Here is a 26381-nt window from a genome sequence, read left to right as displayed (position 1 = left end):
CAGAAAATGATTTATTTCCTGAAGAATGAGAATGATGTATGTCTCACCCAGCATTTTCTCCTTGAATAAAGAAAGGGGGCAACTTAAACATTCAACTCATCAGAAGAGCACAACGGATGGTGTCTCTTCTTCGCTTCAAAAGTTCCAGTGTAACATAGAGAAAGGAAAAGGATTAGCACAGTTCATTTGAGAGGGTGGATTTTGCTGATCAACCATGAAAATGATGGAACAAAATTGGAAAACTGGGAAATAATCAAAATGCTGCATCTAACTTTCCAATGAAAAAGTTAGATCTCAGTCCTACTATGTTCATACCCAATCATACCCATTTGTGCAAAAGTCAAGAGAGAGCTTATAGTTCCAAGCTGTGAAATTGTCTCTTTTTCCCTTATTTATTTCAGTTCTCATTGGTTCTTTCCTGCTTCTTTGGATTGTGGCGGTCCATATGTGTAGGGTTCTTGCGGACCCACGAAGTTATTTAGTACTCAGGTCTTGGTTTGGAAACGAGAAATCAATTGAGGGATGGGACAGAGTGAAGCAAATTCTGATGATGTACACTGAACTTGCATGTGGCGTCGGTCATTGAGTCATTGGCATTGGATGACTGCTACGAGCATGGAGCCCGAACTCAGTATTGGTTTCTTTTGATGATCGACAAAGTCGGAGATTGGTAGATGTTAACCCATTTTTTATTTTTACAGTGAATTTAGTTCCTGGTTCGGACTAGACTGGTGGACTATGGTCATGTGCTTACATAAAAATTTCTGAACCATGAAAAGGAAGAGCTTAGACCGGGAATCAATCCCACTTGGTGAGGTGTATTTCTATCTATTTTGTTGCTGAGGACAGAGTAGGTTGTATGGCATCTGCTTCTGGTATATAGGACTCTGTCACTAATTGGGAGTTAGCAAGGAACAAGGGGCCCTAAGGTGGATTGGAATAAGCTTATTTGGTCTCTCTCCTAATGCACCTGAGGGTGTTTTTGTTGGAGCGATAGTGTTTTCCGGAGATTAATTTTCCAGACTTTCACTCGTTTGGCTCGCCGAACAACTCGATGGTTTTCTATTCCATTTTCAACATTATGCTCGTGATGTAAGTAGGGCAAAGAATGGTTGGGTCACCTGTTTCTTTTATGTGCTTTCTCTTCGCATGTTTGTAGGATGGCTATGTTCTTATTCTCCTTCGGTAGATTTCCTGGTGATTGGAATTCTGAGTACTTATGGATCAAGCAGCATGCTTGGGAAGAGTCAGCCTGTTTTCTAGTTGAAAATAACTTGGAACGGCTGCATTTACCATATCTGGTGCACCAGGAGCGATGTATTGCACAATCAGGAGACTCCTGCCGTGGACCAGGTGTTAAAGAGTAGTATCTTTTGCTGTTAGACAAAGCACAGAAGGCCACAAGAGATTGAGGCTCAAAGTTGTTTATCCTGGAGCTTTGGTACAAGCACATTCACGAAAATTTGGGTCGAGACAATCAAAGGTACCTATCCGGTTCCGAGGAAGAAAAAGGATAATTAATAAGCCGACCAGGCTCGGACTCTTTTTTTTTTTAATATTTCCATTGGTGTTGTATGTATACATATATAACCTTCATGTCCACAAGTCGGGTCCGGTATAAGTGGAGACTCAAACCAGGCTTAACCAATTCACAACCCTATTGGTACATAATGGGAAACGTTTTACAACTATTTGGCAACATTACCCCAAAATTTTCCTGTATCGATATAAACGTCTCCCCCACCCACTGAATTTGAGGTAAAAAAATGGGCCATAGAACTAGATGAAAACCCAAATATGATCACTAGATGAAAATCCAAACCAGGTTCAAACAATCAACACAATTCCTACTCCAGAAGCACCAATTGATGTGTAGCAAACAGATCGTTTTATGCCCATCAAAAGAGGAACAATAACCAAACATAATGCGTGTATACATTTACAATCTCAACCAGACTTGACATTCACATAGGCAAATAGAGATTAAAGTTCACAAAGTCACAGATTATGCATCAGAAAAGAAGGAAGAAAAGGCAGTTTCGCGGCTTCAGTTCGCTCACAAAAGAATGCAATCTTGCAAAGGTTAAAGGAAGACTGAGGATGTCAAATATGCACAGAAATGTGAAAACTGAAACGGGTTAATTTCGACCGGAGTTGAACAACGGCGTAGCTGTTCAAGGACAAGTCTACATGATATGGCAAACGCTCAATCGTCTCTGTTGCTTCTTGCGCTTAGGAGGCCGAAGAACCACCTTGATCGCCGCATCAAACACGGCCTTCACATTCTGCACGTAGGCCAGATTAAAAAAAAGAATATTGCTCAGGTCTGAGTTTCAACCAGGAACTAGGATGGAACAATGTATTTATCACAGTGTCTTATGAAAATGATTGTGCTTCTTCAAAAACTTGTAGGGATGTTTTTCTTCACATGTTACCTCCAGATGAAATTTCCTAAAAATTGGTTCTATTGCCTTTTAGTGAAAAAAGTGAAGGACAAAAGATGCACAAGTCTTTTGAAATAACTGCTCGTGCGGACAAGCGTAATTCGACAGGTCATCTCGGATTTTCAATTGCAAGCACTCATTGACTTTGAATATCATGGGCCCTAACGCTATCACCGGTCATGAACAACTATTACAAGCAATTCAAAATCATCATAGTTTCACCATTATTCCTTTTCGTGCATCCAGTATGGTAAGTCTACAGAATGAGAAACCTATGACATGTTGAACACAATGATGCGCTTAAGGTTGTACAGAACTCATTTTGCAACCACCTACTGAGACTGACCTGCTGTGTCTTTGAGCTGCACTCGACGTATGCCAAAGCCCCAATTTGCTTCCTCAGTTCTTCACCCTGTTTATGGAGGAAATTATACGAGAAGCATAACTGGGAATAGAAAAGTGGTTGACTGATTGACCAACAGAAAAATCTATATCAGTTACTCCAAATGTAACGAAGAGGGTATGGAAACTAGTTAAATGTACTTACTGGAACACTCGCAGGTTAAGGAAATACAGGGGCTGAAACACAAATAAGCAAATTTTTTTTTCTGAATATGCCCAAATTAATCTTGTTCCTCAATTGCAAGTTAATCTGGTCGTCTTTTTCTGAAAATTGCAAGATGCAGGAATATCCATTGCCACATGAACTCGTCTTTGCAATGGACTGACATTATTATCAGTTAGCATGTCCTGTTTCCTCAATACATTGCCTCACTCATGATGAATTGATTTCGCAACATTTTCAAACACACGACAATTTCATATAATGTTGTTTAGTAGAGACAGCTGCTTTGGGCAACAAAGGAAAAAAATGATACTTTACCTGTTCCGTTGAAATAGTGCATGCTCCAGGGTAGTCTAGTTTGAATTGTTTGTCTTCTCTTAGATCTGGTTTTACAGAGAAGGAAAAGTGCTCTTAGACTCAAGCTAAACAGGTTAACAACTGCTCAGCTTGAAATTAATTAGGGCTTCAATGTCATCTGTTTTCTAAGGTAAAACTCTGTTTTTGTATGAGTGCACAAAATAGCAACCTGCTGCTATTTGTTTAACACTGCCACTCCTAAATAGACATATATCTTATAATTCTTGAATCTTTTGCAACAACTTCCGCAAGTCATTTAGAGTTCATGACGATATTTAAAAATTTGAAATTTCAAAATTCAAGCAAAGAGGTCTGATCTAACTGACCTCCTAGAAGCTACATGTCAAAGAAGAAAAGAAACATCATCTTACCTAGTTTGGTCCCCACAAGAACAATTGGAGTTGATGGAGCATAATGTCTCAACTCTGGAACCCACTTCTCCAACATAAAGATGTGCAGAAAGAAAAAAGAAGAAGAAAGACAGCAACAAAGAACAAGAAAGTAGGGAAAAAATTAGTCAACAGAAAAGTCAAAAAAAAGTTTCTAAAGAAGTGATTAAAGTTAAAGAGAAAAAAAAAAGCATCATTTACTTTCTTGGCAATGTTCTCAAAACTTGGCCTACTTATGAGGGAAAAAGCAAGGATGAAGACATCTGCTCCTCTGTAACTCAAAGGCCTCAGCCTGTTATAGTCTTCTTGGCCTGAATAGAAAACTCGAATGTTAAGGAACTTTCAGACGATTCAGTCGCTTTTGAGAGCAACTTCAAGGACATTATTCAAATGTATGAGCAACCACTTTCCGCATTAATTAAATCAAGTGTATTTCCCGCAATGATTAACTCTCAAATAAAGCAAGAAAACTTAGTGAGTCATGATGAAGTGCACATGCAAAATTATCTTACATCCACTATCTTGGGCTAATCCAACATCTTTAAAACAAAGTAACATTGTCATACAAACTACTCCAAAAATGATATCATCTTCGATTTGACTACCACCGGCGTCTGCAATGGCATAAAGTTTGAATCTTTAGACTCGCCCAGATAATCTAGTTCCATCAAAAAGATAGATGGAATTGTCGGTAAGCCAGAACGCTTTTTAGACACCCCACGAGACAGGGGAAGCATAATCATAAGAAGGATTCTTCAGGACAATAGGCATGTTCACCAGTTATTTTACTGGAAAAGAATGCTTTAATTTGAATGATGCCCTTAAAATGTTTAGTACTTGTGGGCAAACAGCATGTTGTGATGAATAACCTCTCTACTTTCCATGCTCGGGTTAGAAATGATGAATGGGGGCATCTGGGTAGAGGGTGCCTGAAATCAGCATGCTCTTTAATCTTAAATGACAAGTAAAAGTTCAGGCGCTATCGACCATCATGTCGTTTCTAAAACCAAAATTCAACTAAAACATGTTTGAAGTCCTTACAAATCAGGTTCATACCAGAGAATGTCGAATGAAGGAAGGGCAACCCCCATTGATGAAGTAAACTTGAGTTACAAAGAGCGACAATGACCAAGATTGCAATCACCCATCAGATTTCACAGAGAACATAAATATGAGAGAGAGAGAGAGAGAGAGAGAGAGAGAACCAGCAGTGTCCCAGAGACCCAAATTCACAGTCTGCCCATCAACCATGACATTGGCACTGAAGTTATCAAAAACAGTTGGAACGTAATCCTGCCCACACAAGGGACGAAAACCCTCAATTATTCTAACTCATAACTCACATGAAACAAGAGAGAAGACAAAGTGAGACATAAGATAAATGCACTTGACCCAGGATAAACATAAGTCTACCGTACCAAGCTAAGCAGAGAGAGAGAGAGAGAGAGAGAGAGAGAGAGAGAGAGGGAGGTACAGTGGGGAAAGTGTTGCTGGTGTAAGAGATGAGGAGGCAAGTCTTGCCCACAGCACCATCACCAACGGTGACACACTTGATGAACTTGGTCTCTGATGCTGTTGCTCCTGCTTTGCCTGTGACTGTTGCTGCACTGCTCATTGTGTAACCCGACAATGAAGATGAAGGAGAAGAAGAAGAAGAAGAAGAAGAAGATGATGGTGGATTTTTCTTTCTATTGGCGATTAAAACTCTCCCTCTCTCTTCAATGTGGAATGTGTGGGCTTCTTGAGGGAAGTCAAGATTTTGTGCCATGTAGAAAAGGCGGAGTCAAAACCAACTGTACAAAATAGAAGGACGGCAAAGGAAAAAGAAAGGAAAGATTTTTGTGCAGCTTTTTGGCTGAGGGTGTGTCACGCGCTTTAATTTGAGCTGTCAAGGAGGCAAAAGTTTTGGAAAAGGCCAAAAAAAAAAAAAAGAGCACCTCCCTGTCCTCGGAGATTAATCATTTCAATATAAAATAAAGAAAGAAAAAAAAGTGCCAAAGAAATTTAAAAAATATTTGTACATCTTTAAAAAAGGATAATTTCTGCTCGTTAATTTATGTAGATGTCAATAATTTGATCCGTACGCATAATTTGAACTTCAAAATGATCAATAATAATTTTCCATAAGTAATCTCATTCTAGGCCGACATAAATATTTTGCTTGATCCTATTAGAGTAACATTACAAAACGAGTTCTCGATCGAGACGCAGATTCACATGGTCCGAATTCATCTAAATTACGGGAAAATCCCAATGCGTACACTTTTCAAACTGAGCACTATGTAAGCAAAGTTCATAATGGGAAACAACAGTTTCACTTAAGGTGGTCAAAATCGTGAGACCTCCGGTAAAGAAGCATCCTAAAGGCCCATCATCAGGTAGCAAAGCCAACATCACCGGCCCTCTCACTCCGTCCTCGACTGGGTTGCGAAAATTATGCGCAAAGAAGACCGGAGAGATCCTTCATCGAACGCTTCTCAAAGAATTCCATTGGCAAGATAGACCTTTCACCAAAGTATCAAGCTTTCCATAATTGGTCCCGATGAATTCGGCCAACCGGGCGACGCTGTCGACATCGGTCTCGTCGAGCTGATGGAAGATCACAGAAATCCCCGATTCTCTGAGGCTTTCAACAGCTCGAAGGCCCCGTTTCTCGTCTCTAGCTGTTAATATCACCTCGATTCCTTTCAAAGCTAGTTGCATACATATATCCAGTACAATTCCCTTATTAGCTCCAGTCACAACTGGCATGTCTGAAAAGCACATGACCGACACGAAGTTATCGGACTTCCAAAAGCCATAATCGATGAGCTGAAAAGCCAGAAAAGATAGCAGATCGAACATCTGAGTTCTCACCTTGTTGAGTTTTTCTCAGCTGTCGCCATTCCTGCTGAAGCAATCCTGGTTTTGCACTCGTTCTCGTGGGCCTTCGGATGGTTATCAAGGCGCGAACGCTGAGGAAAAAATTAATATTAAACATGCGAGGGAAAGAGAAAATTTAAAACTAGGTGGAACTGTCGGGCTGCATTGAGGTCGAATTCACGTTCAAGTTGGATCTCATGTTGTTGGAATTTGCCTTGTTTAGGCTGTAATGAGGGACAAGATTGGATGACAAACTCGTTAAAAAATTCAAGAATTTCCGAAAATGTAAGCATTTCTAGCCCGCGTGCTCGCTTCCTAATTGATTCCACGAGGTTTCTTCGGCTCCAAAGTAAATATGTTATTCGAATGATGTACTCGATGACCTAAGCCTAGACCTGTCAAACAGGTGGGTCGAGTTGGGTCGGGTTTGGATCGGGTCATAAAATGGTTTGACCCAAATTGACCCATTAATATGTTTATGACCTATTTATATGTAGTGCAAAATTCTTGACCCGATCCATGCCCAACCCATACTCGACCCTACCCATTTATTAAAATACTTCTCTATTTAATCTAATCTAAGAAAATTTATTTCTTATAGCTTTTGAAAAAATTATATTAGTAAATCATTGTGTGCAATTTTTATAATTGATTTTCTTTATATTTTTTAATTTTTATTTCTTTTAAAAAGTCCATTTTTTATTTTGTTTTTCCTTTTAAAACCAGCGAGGATCGGCACATACTAGGGTGTAGCGATTGTTTGCTAGCCGACCCTTGCCAAGCACTGGGCGAGCGCCGCGCTTGCGAGTCGCGGGTAAGGGTCATGATGCCCTCGCCAGCCAGTGAGGGGTGCGGCCCTCACCTGCTCTTGGTGTGTGTTGTTTCAGAGCGGCGGGGAATTGGAATTGGGTATTGTCGCAGAGGGCATCGGCAATGGTTGTCCCGACTATGACCTCGCGGAGGAGATACTTGCCGTAATGCCCACGGACCCTTACAACCAGCTCCATCTAGCTCATAGGATCATCTCTGTGGCCATGGCTGCCCGCGTCTCGAAAATTGAGGGCGACATGTCCAAGCCGAGCAAAAGCTCAATGATAAATCAGATCCGTGAGTCACGAAGGGGAGAAAGTCATTTATCTTGTTCGGGCTGACGATTACCCAATCTCGGCCACCGAAGATGGGCGGCGGCAAATCGATCTCGCGAGTCGCGGAGGGGAGAGATGTTTGTTGCATATGGCTATGGATCACGAGATGGCCTTTGGATAAAAATCGCATGAAGACTGAATCACTTTCGTGAAAACATTCGCTGAGGACCTCAAAAGATCTAGCCACCGAATATTTGATATCGGAGCTTGAAAGATCAGGTGAAACGAGAAGTATAAAGTCTATACTTGCAAATGTTTGAGAAAGATTAACTGAAGCCGCTCATACTTGATGTGAAAGGCCAACTGGAGTATTTTTAATCTCCTTGGGAATATAATATTACTGTATTAGAGAAAATTTCAAAACTGTCAACTCGAAATAGTAGCTAAGGGCCCATTTCAGGAAAGTCAAGTCTAATGTGAAAAAAGCTGTACCGGCATGAGGACAAGATGTCCCGTAGAACTCCAACGGCTCTTTTTCTTCTCCACGGATGCTCAAATGGCTATTTTACAGGAGCTTCTAAAAGGAGGAAGTCATGAAGGCCAAGAGAGAGTGTTTGGAAACGTAAATGTGTCTAAAGTCGAGATAAATGCACATGTTCAATTGGAGGATTTTCAAGTGATATGCCCAAGAGAGAGGATAAAAAAGACGCAAGAAATCGGAAAACCGTTTTTCCCAAGAGTTTAAATCGATAAGAACTGTATTAATTAACCATATAATTGCGACATTTTTGTTAACACTCTTATCGCATGAAATTTGATCTTTTTTTTTTTTTTTGGCCTTTTTCACGCTAGCAAGACTTGACTCTACATGATAATGGGCACTACTCCGGAATCACGTGAGCAAGTTGGTGTCTTGTCACATCCTAATTATGTACGAGTTTCCACACTTGCATGATGCAGACTCGTGATTGGTTGTGTGGTTGTATTATTATGGCTAATATCAAGCTAGACAAATCGTTTTTCCCAAAAGAATAAACTCAAAGGAAACGTGTCAATAATGTTTGCTGAACTTATGGAAAAGTACTCGTCATTTTGAAGTATATCCAATAATACACATATAAGAGACAAATCGCATTAAACCGAGTATATAGTTGCTTCAAAGTAAAACTCATTTCGTGTCTTTTCTTTAGTCAATTAATTTGTGTAACACATTGATATTCGTCTGTATATTCAAAATATGTCCATTTTGCTTCTCGTTCGCCAAAAAATTGAATAAAAAGTGACATTCTTGTAACTTCTCATTAGATATCACCCAATAGTAAGAAGATTCAATTAATAAATACAATGTTTTAAGGAGAAGGATTTAATTGGTCATGACAGGAAAACATCTAAATTAAAAATTGATTTGCCTTTTTTTACTATTATTTGACTATTATCTTGATTGAAGTATTGACTTCTCATTGGGGTGTGATTTAAACTTTTGATTTCTCCAAAGGATTGTAAATGGAGAAAAATCCAAATTTAATGCTTTGTTTATTTTGTGAAATGTAAGTAAATAAAGAATATCTTTAGTAAATTAATTGTTTGAGAGTCAAAAATATTTCATTATTAATAATATTTTATATTTAAAAATTTTCGTGCATGAAAAAAATATTCTTTATTAATTCATTTTTGTAAGTTATATAAGTAATTATTTTTTTTATAAAATATTTTCAATTTACTAATTTTTCGCGAAGTAAATAGAACATAAATAAAAAAAAATAGGGAGAAATGAGTTTAAATTAATCTTTGATAAAGAAAATATAATTTAGTGAAATTGTCATCAATTCATTTACATGCGTAGGCGAAACGAAAGAGAGAAGAAGAAAACGCGAAGAGAGATCCAAGAATGGCGTCGCGAGCTTCAACGCCGCAGTACCCAAGCGCTGCGAGGATCGCCGATTCCCCATGCTACCATCAATACGCCGCCTCGCTCAAGTGTAAGTTTTCTCCGCCGTGACCTCGACCTGCCCTTCTCGCTCACCCTACTGAACCATCGCGCATTCTCGACCCCGATCTCCAATCCTAATCTGCTTGCGAGGCTCGTTTCCATCGCTGTCTAGAGTTCTGGTGGCGTTTCGGGGTAGGATTGTCTGTACGGTTGCTCGATGGAGCCGAAGAGAGTGGGAGGCACTGTGTTTGTGGATCGATTCGGGGCATTGCGAATCGCGTTGCGCGTTGATAAAGTAGTTCTGTGATGGCGTGATGCTTAGGATGAATCCTAAGGGATGCGTCGTTGGTTGGGTTCACAGAAGTAGATAGTGGGGGCGATTATTGAGTTATGGATTAGTTTTCTCTGATTGTTCCCTAATCGGGTCTAGGGAGTGAACAAGGGAGGGTGTTGTATGTAACAAAACTTCTATCATGACCAGAGAATTGGGATAGGAATTGCTTCTCTAAATTCAGATTACAACGATTATGATCAATGCAGATTGCTTCTGCAAGGTAAAAAGCATTGAAATTCCTTTTCGGGAGGAGAAATTTCGGTGCAGGCTTGACAGTTCCGATCAGTCCTTGAGTGCTGAGGACTATTAACTTCAGTCGACGGCAAGCTCCCGTCAAATCCCTTATAATTGCCATACTCCTATGTATTTGTGGCCTCATTCGAGTAGACTGCTTGTGTTTCCCCTTCAATTATGAGGAAGTATTGGAAGAGATTTCAATGCTGGATCTCCTGGAATAGATCCTTCAAGTCAGTGGAGAATCTTGATTAGAGGAGGTAAGTGTTTTTGGTGGACTTTGATTAGGGTTTAGGCAGCTGCCGAGTCTACTAATAGCAGTACTGTCGTCACGTTTCTTAGTCACTGGAGCAAACTGCCATCCGTTCCCTTCTTTCTTGAGACGGGGAAAAAAGAAAAGCATTGGTTTCTGGTGCATTACCCAGAATGCTTTCCTACATATCGTAACGTGTATCATCGGCAACAAATATGCTAAAAATTGAGGTTTACGAGGCTCACATGGGGTTAAGGCAAATTAACAACTGAATAGATGGACAGATGTGTGATACATTACTTACGCTTGTAGATCGAAAGGGCTGATGTGGTGTTTGAAATTGATTGCTTTGATTTACAAAAATAATGTACACTGACCATCAATCCCTAACAAAGTGTCAGGGCTCTTCTTTTATATTTTACAGTACTCATATGATGGAATTCCATGCTATACACAACTGACGGCTTTTAGTTTGCTTCTTTGATTGCCTTCTCTAGGCCTGGAAATGTCCATATACGTATTCCTATGACTGTTCCTTCTCAAATGTTTCATGAGACCTATAACTTTGCAATATAAATCCTTTCTGTGTATGTTGATGATGCAGGTTTAGAAACGTTCAGTCCTGACAAGAGTAAATGTCAGAAACATTTCGATGTTTACAAAGAATGCAAGAAAAAAGAGGTATTGAACCTTAGTTTTTAATGAATATATGGATTACAAGCCTATTGACTTTTTCCTTTTACCGCCTACTTGGACATCAATAGTCTATCTGAATGTAACTAAATAATTCATCTGGCGAATAGTCTTTTCTATAGTCAAAGGTTAGATAAATGTAGTGTCGTTGTTCTGCTTGTGTCTATTATTATAGCCTTTGGTAACATTGTGCTGTGCCTTTGGTGCTTCAACAGAGGGAAGCTCGACTTGAACGTAACAAAAACCGGTCCTTCTTCTCTTGAAGACGGTTTTCAAGGACTTCGCTTTTGATAGATGGAGCCAAGATGCCTGTTTCGAGGTCGTAAGATTGAGTGTTGTAAAATTGGGCACAATGTTTTAATAAGATCAATATGTTGAGCTTCTGACAGCTTGATTTGTGCGGATCAAGGTTTTCAACCTAAGGAGCAGCCTTGTTGGAGAAAACAAATGGAACACAGTTTCTGATGTTGTCTGTAAACATATCTTTGGTCTAGCTGGTGCGGAGAAGATACATTGCGCCTGACCATTTTTTTCTAAAAGTTCTGTAGAATGTTGAATGCATACAGACTTCTCTGAACCCGCCGGCCAGAGGGGTGGTAAGAAAGAGAAAGAAAAAAACAAGCGAGGCCTAGAACTTCTTGGTGGAACTTGAAATTTTGGTGCCAATTTCTTTCAATGATTTAGTAGACTTTGAACAGAGCACTACCTTTACTGAGCGCATGTACATCATTAATCTGTTTTAAAAAATTTGCATGGAATGCTCTTCTATGCAGTCGCAAAGAGGGTATACAGAATTCGTTCATAGTTCGAGGTTACTATCTAAAGGCAGAGTTTTGAGTTTTTCCGAGGAATTTGTTGGTGAATCAATGTCTCTTCACAGTTTTTGCCAACTGGAAATATACATTTCTTAAGATTAAGGTGCATTTAGTAACGATTCTCTGTTTTTCTGTTTCGGAAAAAGAACATAAATTTATTTGTGTACATTATTTAACTTTTTTGTTCAAACAGATTGGTGGCCAGGGAATAAATTCGAAAGGGAATAAATTCGAAACAGAAATAAGAGGTAAAAATTAGTAGCATCTTTGTTTCCGAGAATAAAAAGAGAAAGAATGTTATTTTAGAAAATAAGCTTAGTATAACTTAATGCTCTTTTTTACAATCACGAGTCTACCACAGGTTGCCACCGCCTCCAGTGGTTGGTCCTTGCAGCCGCTGGTCACCGGACACCACTATGGATCACCACTCGCCACCGTCGATCACCACCGTCGGTATAATTTTTTTAGGGTCGAATCATTCGCATTTCTATTCTTTTTCTATTTCGGGAATATAAATTTTATACGGTTAACAAACGCTTTCTTCTGTTCAGAAATTTGTTCAAAGAATAGAAATAGAAAAAAACTATTTCTAGAAAGAAATTGTTCCCGGGAATATAAAGCTTACCATACGCAGCCATAATTTCCAAGAGAGGCCAATTCCAAGATATGTTTGCAAGTGAATAGCATTCTGTTTTCGACGCAAAAAACCAAGCTTTGAGATCTCTCAAACTTTCCTCACATCGAGGATGACCCCATCTCCAGGTTCGACAACCAGCCTAAATGCTGGAGAATGGTCATAACTAGGTGAAAGCGAAAACGACAACTTGGCGAGAATGAGCGACAAGATCACCTTCAATTCGGCCTGGGCAAAGTGTTGTCCTGCACAGATCCGAGGTCCCGAACCAAAGGGCATGTATGCATGAACAGATTTACAGGCTCCAGAGATTCCTCGTGCAAATCTCTCCGGCTTAAACTCCGCAGCATCCGTCCCCCATATTTCGGGAAGCTGGTGCAGAATGTGGATTGGAATTTGGATGTTCGAGCCTTGTGGAATCAGAAGTCCCTTAAACTTGATGTCCTCTAAGGCTTCTTTCATGCTGAACACTGCTGGCGGATAGAGCCGCAAAGTCTCGTGAATTACCATGGTTAGCTGCCAATGGTTGATAAAGATTGTTAGGAACTTGCAAATAAATTTGTAACGCACATCAGAGGGAAAAGAAGGGAAAAAAAGAAGCAGCTTCAAATGCTTGAAGGGAATTGGTACATGATTGCATGAACGATCTCCAAAAGCACAAGAAAGTGAAATAACCAAAGACCCAAAGAGTCTACCGACACCCTATAGTTTCAGGCAGCAAGTGTAAGATAAACCAATGTGACTCACTGTTTTCATGCCTCGGAGCTTATCAGAATCCAGAACTCCACGGCCAAAAATCTCGAGCACTTCGGCACGGACTCTTGCTTGCCACTGAGGATGAGCAGCCAACAGCATCAGGCACCAAGATACCGTGAGAGCAGTGGTCTCGTGGCCAGCAAAGTATATGTTCTTGCAATTATCCACTATGAATTGTTCGGCGGAGATATTTGATGGTAGGCCCTCATTGTTGGCACCCTGGAGTATCATCTGTAAGAGGTCCTTCTCATATGAGGCCTGCGTTCGTGCTTTCACGACCTCTAGAATCATCGACCGAATCTGTTTGTCCAACTTCCAAATTTGTCTATTGATTTTGGTTGGAAGGTATCTGAGATGTTTAAAGACAAAGGGCTTGGAGTGGGATATGCTGATCATATACAGAAGTTGGATGAAAACCAACAGAGCCATGTAGATACAAGGTTCCAAAGATAAAAATTTGAACATATTTCAGCACATATGCTTGTGAAGTTAATCAAGAAAGTTCCCCAACAATTAGCAAAAATCATCTAATAGTTTTTCTTTGAGCTGTAGTTAAATCGCAGATACTTCAGGATATGAAATTGCATAGACCTTTTTAGATATACACATTCCTAACTTTGATTTCTCGCTGATTGAATTCACCATCATCCTTTATATGACATTTCAGTCTCTATTAGATTAGCTCTGATTCAACTCTACCTCATTCCAGCTACTCCAATGCTTCCATGTGACATGACCTGTTGAAGTTCTCTGAGCTTCAGGAAGATCTCCTTCCCTCGGGAGTAACTGCTTCCGAAGCAAGCTCTGGAGATAATGTCGGCGGACAAGCTTCTTAAGTCGTCATCGATTCTTATTTCTGCCGTGCCTCCACCGCTTTCAATTCGGCTCTCCCAGAAGCCTATTAGCGAGTTTGCGGAGTCGACCATGAGGCTGACCATGCCCTTGGAAAGCAATTAGAAAGACGATTTCGAGGTGAATGAGCGACTACTGATTGATGATTCATTAATCTACAGAGTTCTGTACATTTTACCGTAGGATATCCACAACATTCAAAAAGCAACATTTTAGTATCAGCTTCATAAATTTCTTAGGAAGGTTTTTCCTAACTATTAACTACAACGGTCCGCAATATTGTGGTACATAACTTCTCCTTGAGTACTTTGAATCTATTGTCCCAGCAAAGCAACAACACATCAATAAAACAATCATGAGCTTTCTAGTATAGTTAACAATCCCACAGATCACTGTTAGATGTATGCTATTCCTATTACTGCTACTTTGAATTGCAGTTGTAGAAATGGCAGGCGAGTGTATGTACATCTACCGTTTCGCTTGATGCAAGGTCCATCTGTAAGGATCCAAAGAAGAGTGATGCAGAGGAAGAATCACCTTAACTTTATCGAGATACAGCTCAGGGGCAATTATCTTCCTCTGGTAGGCCCAAGTAGAGCCGCTTGACGAGAGAATGCCCTGTCCAAGCAAAGCTCCCCTGTCTTTCGAGAAATATGAAGGCTTTCCGAGGCTCAGCGATGTGCACGTGCTCAGTTCGTTCACCATCTCCACATCACTTATCGACAAGAACTGTATGTGCCCAGCTGAATACATGAAGATGGGTCCTGCCAACAACATGCCGACATTAAACTCTTTTGCAAATGGGGAAAACAGTTCAAGAGTACGTGGTGCGAGAAGGATCTATTATGCAGCAAGCATCGGGCAATCGACTGTGCTTGCACTATACTATAAAACCCACTTTGCTGCTGACACTGAGAAAGAGTTCTCCTTCATTTGTCGCCATATTAGCTGAGGGAATGCATACATATTAGGGTGTTCAAGTTCCCTGAGTTCCTCATTGGTCCAAACAAACATGCCTCAACTGTTGGCATTCGAGATTCATTATTTAGTTCATCCAAAACAAAACGAAAGAAAAAGAAGAGAAAATTGTCCCACACAAGCATGATCACAAACATGTCCAGTGCTTGAACATTCATGTCCGAAAGTGTCGTTGCCTCCTTCTGGATCCAAGTTAACGAAGTAGCAGATTTGAGAAGGGCCGAGACCGTCAAATTGTCAAATGTCACCATCCTGACCGTTCGTGCTCCACAACGAGCCCAAAATCTCAGAGTTGAGCAAGAAGTTCAAACGTTTTCGCCAATCGAAAACAGACCCCAAGCAACAATCGTGGAAACAAGTTGATGAATGAAAAAGAAACAAGACCCAGAAGAAAATTCCTCAGCAACTTGGGCTCACGCAAATCACAGAAACGAAGCAGAGTACCGTATTGGGTTCGCCACTTTTGCAAGTGTGGGAACAGAAGCGAAGGCCAGGCGTGGGAGAGGCCGCCATTTTTGCGGGACTCTCGAGCTCTCTGGGCTTCGTCAGCTCGGATCTTCTTGACGTCTGGGATGTTTCCGAGAAGAAGATGAGAAGGAGGAGGTCCCTCTATTCCTTGCCTCCGAAGCTTTGATCTGAGCCTCCTCGGTCCCCATATGAACACTCTGTACGCATGAATCAGGACGAGCCCGAGCAAGCCCAGAATCAACGTCGAAGCCATCTTCACCATCACCATGGAAGCAGACACTGTTGGTTCATCAACTGCCATCTTTCCTTTTCTTTTCCTTGTTTCAGTTTGGCGATTCTTCTTCCTCTCGTCGCTTCACTGGGCGTCCAGCGATCTGAAAGGTTTCTTCTAACCAACACCAACATCAACTCTATGAATGCTCCTTTTTATATACCCTTTAATTATTGAGAAATATTCAAAATCACGTGTAACGAATTTATCTAATCTTTACTTTATGTCCTCTGCAAGAGTTGACTTTTTGTCTCATAATTGCCTTAAATTTTCCCTCGCACGCGAAACATGGCTAATTTTTTTTTTTTTTCCGGCCATATGCACAACGTGGTTGCTTTGGCCACAACCAAAACACGCTTTTAAGACTTTCCCCTACAAATGAGAAAACAAAAAAAGAAGAAAGAAAAAAAGAAACTGACAAAAATGCCATTGATCGGGTCCTTTTTTGAAATAAAGATGGCACTTTATGTCATTAATTGAAACAAAATCCAGTTCATGCCCTTATTTGAAATTTTTTTCCATTTTAATTTCAAGATATGCTTATTTAGTATAGTCGAAATATAATAAAAGAAAACTATTTAATCCGTCCATTGGGAGGAAATATGAACTCCTCTTCTTGGGTTAGTTTAAGTTCACAAGTTATTATACTGTGAGTAACATAAATGGAAATATCGATCTTCACAAGTGTTGTGGTTGCAACATACATGATTGGAACATGATTTTTTTGAAATTGCAAATGTATCATCAAAATAATGTGACCGATCGAAATTTAAGGTGCTCTATGTGGTTTGGCTTACATATTTAAATAAAATCCATGAATTAGGCAAACATTGAATAATATGGTTATAATAATCAACTCGGTCTTATTTTAGATTTGAGAAGGGATAACGATTATCAGAGAGAGAAAGAGAGAGAGAGAGAGAGAGAGAGAGAGAGAGAAGGGATTTCAAGACTTTTACGCCTTGTAGGCTTGTCATTCATCGAGCAATCTCATTACTTTCAAAACCCTTTTGTAGGCTATTTAAAATGTTAAAAACATGACTTGACCCTTGATTTTATTGTAGGGTATTCCGTGGTTATACAATTGTACTCCTATTGGCAAAGTCCATTTATGATGGGGAAAAGGCAAAGAACAGAAGATCATGAATAATGTGTAGATTGAATTATTTTTAGTATCGTTAATGTTATTAATTTAGAAATAGGGTTACATTAGACTATGATAATCTAAAAATGTTTTAAGATGGAGTTTGAAAGGCATCCAAATATTGATTTGAAATAGGGTTACATTATACTCTGACAATCTTAAAAGCCTTTTAAGATGGAGTTTGAGAGGCATCCAAATATTGAATCGTGCTGGTGCTGGCCAATAATTGGACTTTGGCCGATCGGAGTTAAGACCATAGTCGCCCATAGTTTGTGGGCTGCTAGCCACGGGCCCGGCTAGACCAAGTGCTCGGACACGTAGGGTCGAGCCCCCGACCAAGTGCCCGGATAAGCCCGGACATGTTATGGATGAAGCGGGCATCTAGCTAGACTTAGCGGGTGCCCGATCAAACCCTGCTCGGCGCTAGGGAGATGCCATAGACTTTTGGAAGACTTGTTTTAAGGCTTATTGTTGACATCTCAAATTTTGGCCTCATCTTCCAAACGATCTTTCTATCTGACCTGAGGTTGACCATAGAGATACAAGGCATGAATCACATGTGGCACCTATAGGTGCATATGGCAACATTTACGCCTTAGAAATCAACTTCCGGTAAAAAGTTAATTTTTCTACTTTTACTTTTGAGTTGAAGTTGATTTACGTACTATGGAGAGAAGTAATTTTTTTTTTTACTTCTTCAAGTCGATTCAAAACTACTTCTAAAACAAAAAAAAAAATATTTTTTAGAAATAAAAAAATTTTGCGTGACATAAAGAAAAAATTCTGCTCCGTAAGCACTTGTGAAGAACAAAATTCTATTTCAAAAGTGTTGTCATGCGTGCCTAAAAAATTGGGTTCTACTAGTCATATTCAGTCTTTAGACACTCATATTGCCACTCGAATCCGACGATATTTTGGCCCCTTGGGTTCGGTCGCCCATGTTCACAGTGCTAGGGAATTTGTGATTTCACAATTTCAATCGCACATCCCGAAATTAAGAATCGTAAGCATATTCCAACACAACAAGAATCAAGTCGAACGGATGTCAGACGAAGATGTAATAGCCATTTAAACTTTACTAAAATCTTCTGTTGCCCGGAAAAAGGTCCCAAGCCAAGACTTTACCTGGACATCTCAAAATCGTGCGAAACTTCTCCAATCCCCTAAGCTATCTATGGTAAATGATGATGATTTTTGAAAGTGCTATGACATCGTAATATTTGGGCAAAAGTATACTATAAATGCCAAAACTTATATACGGCCCTCATTTTAGTATCAAAACTTTCAAAATGGCCGCTTAAGTGCCAAATTTTTTTAAAAACACTCACTTCAATGCCAACTCCTATTTGAGCTGACATGCCTCGCCGGAAATCCGATGTAGCCTATTTTTTTTTATTAATATTTGAGCTGGCGTGGCTCGCTAGAGTTGACACTAAAGGGAGTGTTTTTCAAAAATTTGGCACCTAAGTGATTGTTTTAAAAGTTTTAGCACTGAAGTAATCGTTTTTCAACAAATTTGACGCTTAAGTGATCGTTTTAAAAGTTTTGACACTAAAGTGAGCGCCGTACACAAGTTTTGACACTTGTAGTGTGCTTAAGTCATAATATCTATTTGAATCATGAAAATTAGAATACATCGTTGTGATGCCGATTGGTTAAAAATGTTTTCGCGTATTCTTAGGTTGCCGCAATGCCAAAAATAAAAGCTCAAAAGCCTTGGATACTTCGTTATGCTACCCATTTGAATAATCGTGAATATATGTTCTTAGGCTATCATAATAGAGAAATTTGATCTCGAGTAGTATGATATGTCCCCGTGCTGTGAAAACGACGCCAGGACTTATGAATAGGTCGTCAAAATGATTGTTTAGATATGACATTAGGCTATTAAAATGATGGTCGTAATGGGCGTATGATATAATGCATGCTGTTGTTGCTGATGATATATAAGTTATGCAGTTTGGAGGGGATATGGTTTGGTTTAGCATTTCAAATGGGCTATAAGAAAATACAAATGCCTTCAACTTGAAGGAATTCGGGAAAATACTAATTGCTTTGGGTAAAAACAAATTTAGAAATGAACTTTGGGTTAAATGGTGTTTGGTAAAAATGACTTTACAAAAAGGTTTTGAATGCAAATTTTTTATTTTTTAATTAAAAAAACCTAAATCGTTCGCTAAGCCGTCATCCGAGGTTTCCCGACCTCGGCTCGCCCTCGCCTAAAGTCACGTGACCCGGGCGAGGGCCGCCTGAGGTCGAACTACTTTAGGTGATGCTTGGTTTCGCATGAACTAGGCAACGATGCCCGGGTCGGGCGACCCCGAGCTGCCCTCGCTTGGGTAGCTGGCCCCTTGCTGTCGCCTCGCTGGTCCCTTGCTAGCCGGATCTAGCCTCCTTAACTAAGAAGATGAACGGTTACAAAGAGGAGCAAAATTGGAAAATTAGGAATTGTGAGGGTAGTTTTGGAAGGGACTTTTTTTTTAGCATTTGCAAAATGTTAAAATCCCAATGCTGGTCTCTACGAGTATTGAGCTTTTAGCTTTCCCAATGCCGACATTTGGCCAAATGATGGCCTAAAGCTGAACCAAATCCGTCGACATTCTCCCATGGAGCTTTGGGGGCTATGATTTGCCATGTCATGTTGTACATGATTATTGGCATGTTATGTCATTTCATTTCATTACCATGCCTTACATATGATTTATCACGTGATTTTGTATATGATTAATGCTGTTGGAAATAATTGCACCCATTAATGGCAAAAATAAAGGTTGCTTTTTGTATGGTATCAGTTACCATATAATATAAGCCTAAATAGACAAGTCTTATTTGATTGCAATAATTAGAAATTTGATTCTGATTTTAAAAGAGGAGAAATATATACACTCCCTCTGTAAGTTTTGAAGCAATAATACTCTCCAAAAACTCCCTTTGATTTTTCTCTCGAAGAACAAGCGATCGTTGGATCCCGATTCTCTCTCTCATCTACATTTGGGGCTCTTAATCTATGGCAATTAAGGTATGTTTGCTCTACGTGATATACTTCTTCGATCAATGATTCAAGTTGATTTAGGGCATGTAATTTGTTATAATATGTGGCAATCGAGGCATGTTTGTTCTGCATGATATATGTTATTGGGATTGGTTCCCTTCATTGATATCAGGGTATAGTTGTTCTTGTCTCTTGATCATATTGTGTTTTGTCGTCAATTTTAGAGCAAAAAACCCGCTTTCGAGAGTACTGTTCACGATTCGTTCATGAATTTTTATGCAATAAAAATGATTTTCAAACACATAGTTGGAATGGACTTGGAAAAATGAGAAATTTGAGTGGTCACTGTCACCAGGCGACGCCAAGAGAGCCCGCATGCACCACGTCCCACCGTGATTTTGGGTACGTCGGACCAGCGGCGAAATGTCGCCTTTTCATGTAATTTTGCTTAGTGAAAATGGGATTTAAGTATACCATTAGACTTGTATCGACAAGACAAGCATTTCAACGGGTAACTTGTCGCCGGAGGTGGCCGGACGGAGCTGCATGCCTCGCCCATATTTTGGGAAGCTGGTGCAGAATGTGGATTGGTCCCTTGAACTTGATGTCCTCTAAGGCTTCTCTATTGTGGAACACTGCCGGTGGATAGTCACAAAGTTTCCTGGATTCCCATGGTTAGCAGCCAATAGTTGATAAAGATTATTAGGAACTGCAAAAGAAAAGGAAGCTTGAAATGCTTACGGGAATGCCCATCCAGACACACATCAGGACAAAAAGCACATGAAAAATGCTGCCTGAATAATAATCACACCAGAATATTCCCTTAGCTCAAAAAGTAATATGGTACATGTTAGCATGTAGCGTATAGACGATCTCCAGAAGCACCAGTGAAATAACCTAAGACTCAAGGAATTTACTAACTATACACCCTACAGTATCCGGCTGCAAGTGTCAGATAAACCAATGTGACTCACTGTTTTCATGCCTCGGGTCTTATCAGAATCCAGAACGCCATGGCCAAGAATCTCTCGCACTTCGGCCCGAACTCTTGCTCGCCAGTGAGGATGAGCAGCCAACAGCATCAGGCACCAAGATGCTGTGATAGCAGCTGTCTCGTGGCTGGCTAAGTATATGTTCTTGCAATTGTCCATGATGAATCGTTCGGCAGGGAGATTTGACGGCAGGCCCTCATTGTTGGCACCCTCGAGTATCATCTGTAAGAGGTCCTTCTCGTATGAGGCCTGCGTTCGAGCTTGTGGTTGGCAGGTATCTGAGACGTTTGAAGACAAAGGGCTTAGATTGAGATATACTGTCCCATACAGGAGTTGGATGAAAACAGTCATGTAGGCGAACTTGAACATATTTGAGCACATGCTTGTGAAGCTGATCGAGAAAGTTCCCAAGCACTTAGCAAAAATCATCTAATACTTTTCCTTTGAGTTGTAGTTAAATCAAAGATACTTCAGATTACGAAATTACACAGATATTTTTAGATGTACAACATTCTAACTTTGATTTCTAACCGATTGAATTCATCATCACCCTATATGATATTTCAGTCTCTATAAGATTTAGCTATGATAAAACTACACCTCATTCCGGGTAATCCAATGCTTCCATTCCGTGTGACATGAGCTGTTGGAGTTGTCTGAGCTTCAAGAAGATTTCCTTCCCTCGGGAGTAACTGCTTCCGAAGCAAGCTCTGGAGATAATGTCAGCAGACAAGCCTCTCAAGTTCTCGTCGATTCTTCTGTCAGACGTTCCTCCTCTGCTTTTGATTCTGCTCTCCCAAGACCATATCAGCGAGTCTACGGAGTCTACCATGAGGCTGACCATGCCCTTGAAAAGCAATTAGACAGAAGATTTCAAGGTGAATAAGCGACTAAAATGATGGTTCATTAATCTACAGATTTATTTATATTTCAGCATAGCATTTCAATAAATTCGAAAAGCAACATTATCGTAACAGCTTCATATTTTTCTCGGGAAGTTTTTTCCTAACTATTGACTAGGACTTCTGCCACATTGTGCAAGATTAATTCTCCTTCATTTCCTTAAATATCTTGCCAATGTGAAGCGACAAACATCAATAAAACAATCATGAGTTTTCGCAGTATAATAATGAAAGATCCCCCAGATCAACCCTAGATGTATGCTATTCCTATTACTCCTACTTTGAATTGCATTTGCAGAAATAGTAGGCGGGTGTATGTGCAGTTACCATTTCACTTGATCCAAGGTTCATCTCTGGATCCAAAAAAGAGCAATGTATGGGAAGAATCACCTTAACCTTATCGAGATACAGCTCGGGGGCAATTATCTACCTCTGGTAGGCCCAAGTAGAGACGCTTGATGACAGAATGCCCTGTCCAAGTAAAGCTCCCCTGTCCTTGGAGAGATAGGAAGGTTTTTCGAGGCTCAGCGATGTGCACATGCACAGTTCCTTCACCATCTCCACATTGGTTATCAACAAGAACTGTATGTTCCCGGCTGAATACGTGAAGATGGGGGGTCCTGCCAAAAACATGCTGACATAATTTCTTTCGCAAAGGGAAACACAGTTCAGGAGTAAGTGGCACTAGAAGGATCTGTCGTCGTTGTGTAGAAAGAAACATTTCCTGTATCTCATTTGCGCATCCTTTTACCAAGTTCGCCTTATGGACGGTGAGAAGTTTTCGATCACATCAGCAACAATGTCAATCACGCGACACATTTCAAGATCCTGTTGCTGTGGCTAACTTATGCAGCAAGCTACAGCAAGCGCTAGTGATGGCGCTTGCACAAGAATTTCTCTAATGTGGATAGTTGGTCAGCTAAACTATAGAACCCACTTTCCTACTGACACTGAGAAAGACTCCTCCTTTGTTTATCACCATAGAGTAGGATATCAGGATCTTCAAGTTCACTGAATTCCTCATCGCTCCAAACAAACATGCATCAAATGTTGCCATACTTTTTTTAATTGTCTCGACAACTAGATCTAGAATAAGTTTTATTCATATAAAAAAAAAAAAAAAAAAAGAAGAGAAAACCATCCCAGTCAATTATAATCACAAACATGCCCTGTGCTCGAACGTTTGTGTCTGAAAAGTGCCATTGCCTCTTTATGGATACAAGTCAATCCAGTCGCAGATCGAGACGGCCGAGACGGTCAAACAGTCAAATTTCACCGCCGTGACAGATCGTGTTCCACAGGCGCCCAAAATCTCAGAGCTCGGCAAGAAGTCCAAACATGTTCACCAATCCAAAACACACGCCCAAGCAACAATCCATTGAACACTCTTTGCCGGTGAATCACAGAGACGAAGCTAATTGGCCAATGATGCATGTTAGTGTTCGCCATTTTTGCAAGTGTGGGAACAGAAGCGAAGGCCAGTCGTGACAGAGGCCGCCATTTTTGCGGGACTCTCGAGCTCTCTGGGCTTCGTCAGCTCGGACCTTCTTGACGTCTGGGATGTTTCCGAGAAGAAGATGAGAAGGAGGAGGTCCCTCTATTCCTTGCCTCCAAAGCTTTGATCGGCGCCTCTTCGGTCCCCATATGAACACTTTGTACGCATGGATCAGGACGAGCCCGAGCAAGCCCAGAATCAATGTGGGAGCCATCTTCACCATCGCCATGGAAGCAGACATAGCTGGTTCATCAGCTGCCATCGTTCCTTTCGTTTCGTTGTTTCAGTTTGGCGATCCTTCTTCCTCTCGTCGCTTCACTGGGAATCTTGCGAGTTGATGAGTTTGTAACTTCCTTCGTATAATGTCGATTTGCTAGAAATCTATCGCATCATGACCCCGATGATAATGACTGGACTGGACAGCTGCAATCAATATTTTAATTTTAGGCTATGGTTATTGATAACATTATGAATATAGTAAACTAAATCTATCTAATTGGTCGGTTAGGTGGTCATAGAAACTCCACTTTTTCTGTTAATTTGAGTTCGCAAGGAGTATCATAAATAGAAGTATCGATCTTCATAAGTGCTCAGGTTGCAATGTATTCGGCATTGGAATATGATTTTGAAATTGCAAATGTATCATCAAAATAAAGTGACCGTCGGAAGTATAAAATTCTCTCAATATTTTGATTCACGCAATTAATAAGTCCATGAAATTCATAAACCAAAGTTGAATAGTATGCTTATGCTAATCAATATGATTTTATTTTAATTGACAGGTTATGTTTGACATCAGGGATAAAAGTCGCGATCGGATAAAATTTATCAGATCTTGTGTTTAGTTCTCACCGAAGGCAAGATAGAGTCGGATATAAGAGGGACATAACCCAAATAAAAATATCTCATGAAAAAGGTGAAATAAGGTGGACATGGTTCCTCATATCAATGATATAAACTCTACTTTTTGGAAAAATAAAATTCTTAAATTAATATTATTAAGATAATAATTTAATATAAATAATATTTGATTTCTTAGATAAAAAAGAAAATTCAAAATGACAAACAAAAAAAAGTTTTCATTATTATTTATTCCTAATTTTCCATATACTTGAAGTTCTTTCTATTCTGTAATATAGTCTACATATACTTATAATTTATATTTATTATGAACATTAGTCATATGACTATAGTTTATTACTTAGTGAAATCATTAGTAAGGAATAATGAAGGAATAAAAAAACGTAAATAATAAAAAAAAAAGGAAACATAAAAAAAAGTAAATAAAAATGAAGTAAAAGAATCTATATTTTAGATGAACAAATATAAACTTGAAAAATGATGTTTTTAATTTTCAAAAAATAAGGCATGATGAGATTCCTAAAAAGTCTCATCGTTCTTTGTATTTGTAGTTCATGTTGAAGCTTCACAGCTCCTTCATAATTCTTTGATTTGTCGCTACCTAAAATTAGGAAATTTCATATTAATGGATTATTATGTTATATTCAACTAACCTAATGCGGACTCTCCCAAGCCCTACCAAATAGCAACTCAAGTTCAATTTCATGTAAAGATTTATCTTGGAGTCGACACTAATCATTTACGGTAGGTTGATTAGAAACCTAAATAAAACAGTGAAAGAACTATTTTATTTCTACGAACTAAAGATTATGAGTTCGAGACACTGGGTACATTAATTTTTCAATTAATGCCATTTCGATATCAATTTTCATGAAGATCCTTTGATGGGTGATGTCATGCCCGCATACCCTAGTGTTCGCCACATCCCGCTATCGCCATCAATTCCAGGATCCGGACGGTAACAATACTCGGATGAAATACACAGGCAGAAGTAAATAAATAACTCAGACAAAATAAAAGATGCACTGGGACACCCCACACTTATAAAACATACACACCAAAAGTCTTACAGAAATATCGGACTCAAGTACAACAGACGTCCACTTTGGTCTCGTCAAAAGTCTCTAGCAAAAGACAACCAAGATCCCGGATCCTAACACCACTACACTGAACTATTGGTCTCATCTTCATCCTCATCTTGGTCCGCTTCGGGGTCGTAATCAAAAGAACCGGCGGATCGCACCTCGGTGGTATCCTCCTCCTCCTCCTTCGAGTCAAAAACCTTAATCACTTGCATGTCCTCCTCGGCTTTATGAGTACTCTCCGAGATGTTCTTCAATCCAACCATACTAATTTCCAGCTCTATGTCGTCTCGGATAGGGTGACACCAATTTGACACTACTCTTCTAGGGACCTATATTGACTTCGGTGGACCTGTTGTAATGTCCCTAACCCGACGATACCACGCCTCATAACGATAAGGTGTTAAATGTTCCTTTCCTTCATCCACCCGGATGGTAGTACACTTCCTAATGCACACAAACCCTCTACCATTAGGGAACTCATCAAAAGTGGAGGTCATCTCTTGGGGTTTCCCAGGCGAACCGGTAGCATCTTCGGGATGTGGGGTCTAAAAAAAAGGATCCCACAACGGGGTGAGAATGAATCTCGGTAAATCAACCCTAACCCTAAACTAAGCCACTAGTACCTCCGGACTACTTTTCAAATCAAAGACGTCTGAAGACGTCAATAAAACCAGTATAAACGGGATACAGGCACAAGCAAAGACATTGGCAAATCAAGCAATCACAACCACCAGGCATTCAATATTTCAAACCAAGCTTTACGTACTAGTATAATAATCTCATTCTCGATATCAAGGCCCGCGTAATAACACATCAGGTTATCTTGATGTACTTGGCAATACCCGCGTAATAACGCATCATGTTTATGTATAATTGCCAAGACCCATGTTATAATGCATCAGGTCAAATCCCGCGTTTAACGTTTCAGGATAATATCAAAACCCCGCGTCATAATGCATCGGGGTACAAATAATCTCATAACCCGCGTCA

The 26381-nt window shown here is 39.9% G+C and overlaps 3 protein-coding genes across 3 annotated transcripts; 1 reads left to right on the top strand and 2 right to left on the bottom strand.

Annotated features, from left to right (window-relative positions):
* Positions 1-1826: 1826 nt before the first annotated feature.
* On the bottom strand, positions 1827-5565 carry LOC115757176 (rac-like GTP-binding protein 5). Its single transcript, XM_030697296.2, has 7 exons — positions 5230-5565; positions 4961-5048; positions 3957-4066; positions 3738-3801; positions 3328-3392; positions 2791-2856; positions 1827-2285 (listed from the first exon to the last, which is right to left on the bottom strand). Exons 1-7 carry the CDS (start codon positions 5521-5523, stop codon positions 2187-2189), a joined length of 786 nt encoding a protein of 261 aa, XP_030553156.2. The 5' UTR covers positions 5524-5565; the 3' UTR covers positions 1827-2186.
* Positions 5566-9525: 3960 nt separating this feature from the next.
* On the top strand, positions 9526-11618 carry LOC115757177 (cytochrome c oxidase-assembly factor COX23, mitochondrial). Its single transcript, XM_030697297.2, has 3 exons — positions 9526-9681; positions 11058-11134; positions 11362-11618. The coding sequence occupies exons 1-3, from the start codon at positions 9591-9593 to the stop codon at positions 11407-11409; spliced, it is 216 nt and encodes a 71-aa protein (XP_030553157.1). The 5' UTR covers positions 9526-9590; the 3' UTR covers positions 11410-11618.
* A 1008-nt stretch (positions 11619-12626) lies between these two features.
* On the bottom strand, positions 12627-23788 carry LOC115729760 (cytochrome P450 714C2-like). The gene is made up of 6 exons (XM_048285902.1): positions 23441-23788; positions 15626-15908; positions 14741-14967; positions 14051-14292; positions 13343-13700; positions 12627-13111 (listed from the first exon to the last, which is right to left on the bottom strand). The coding sequence occupies exons 1-6, from the start codon at positions 23705-23707 to the stop codon at positions 12686-12688; spliced, it is 1803 nt and encodes a 600-aa protein (XP_048141859.1). The 5' UTR covers positions 23708-23788; the 3' UTR covers positions 12627-12685.
* Positions 23789-26381: the final 2593 nt, after the last annotated feature.

The sequence above is a fragment of the Rhodamnia argentea genome, chromosome 9 (genome assembly GCF_020921035.1).
Source record: "Rhodamnia argentea isolate NSW1041297 chromosome 9, ASM2092103v1, whole genome shotgun sequence".
Classification (NCBI taxonomy): Eukaryota; Viridiplantae; Streptophyta; class Magnoliopsida; order Myrtales; family Myrtaceae; genus Rhodamnia; species Rhodamnia argentea.
The sequence above is the reverse complement of the archived record's forward strand: the minus strand, read 5'-3'. Positions and strand labels throughout refer to the sequence as shown.

Bases quoted from the DNA above. Each gene is read 5' to 3' on its own strand.
- LOC115757177 (XM_030697297.2), top strand. From the start codon at position 9,591: ATGGCGTCGCGAGCTTCAACGCCGCAGTACCCAAGCGCTGCGAGGATC. The intron at 9,682-11,057 runs GTAAGTTTTCTC...TTGATGATGCAG, and splicing joins ATACGCCGCCTCGCTCAAGT to GTTTAGAAACGTTCAGTCCT. The intron at 11,135-11,361 runs GTATTGAACCTT...GTGCTTCAACAG, and splicing joins AAGAATGCAAGAAAAAAGAG to AGGGAAGCTCGACTTGAACG.
- LOC115757176 (XM_030697296.2), bottom strand. From the start codon at position 5,523: ATGGCACAAAATCTTGACTTCCCTCAAGAAGCCCACACATTCCACATT. The intron at 5,049-5,229 runs GTACCTCCCTCT...TTGTGTGGGCAG, and splicing joins CCAGCAACACTTTCCCCACT to GATTACGTTCCAACTGTTTT. The intron at 3,802-3,956 runs GTAAATGATGCT...ATGTTGGAGAAG, and splicing joins TTGAGAACATTGCCAAGAAA to TGGGTTCCAGAGTTGAGACA.
- LOC115729760 (XM_048285902.1), bottom strand. From the start codon at position 23,707: ATGGCAGCTGATGAACCAGCTATGTCTGCTTCCATGGCGATGGTGAAG. The intron at 14,293-14,740 runs GTGATTCTTCCT...TTGCTTTCCAAG, and splicing joins TGTATCTCGATAAAGTTAAG to GGCATGGTCAGCCTCATGGT. The intron at 13,112-13,342 runs GTGAGTCACATT...AACCATTGGCAG, and splicing joins AGCTCCGAGGCATGAAAACA to CTAACCATGGTAATTCACGA.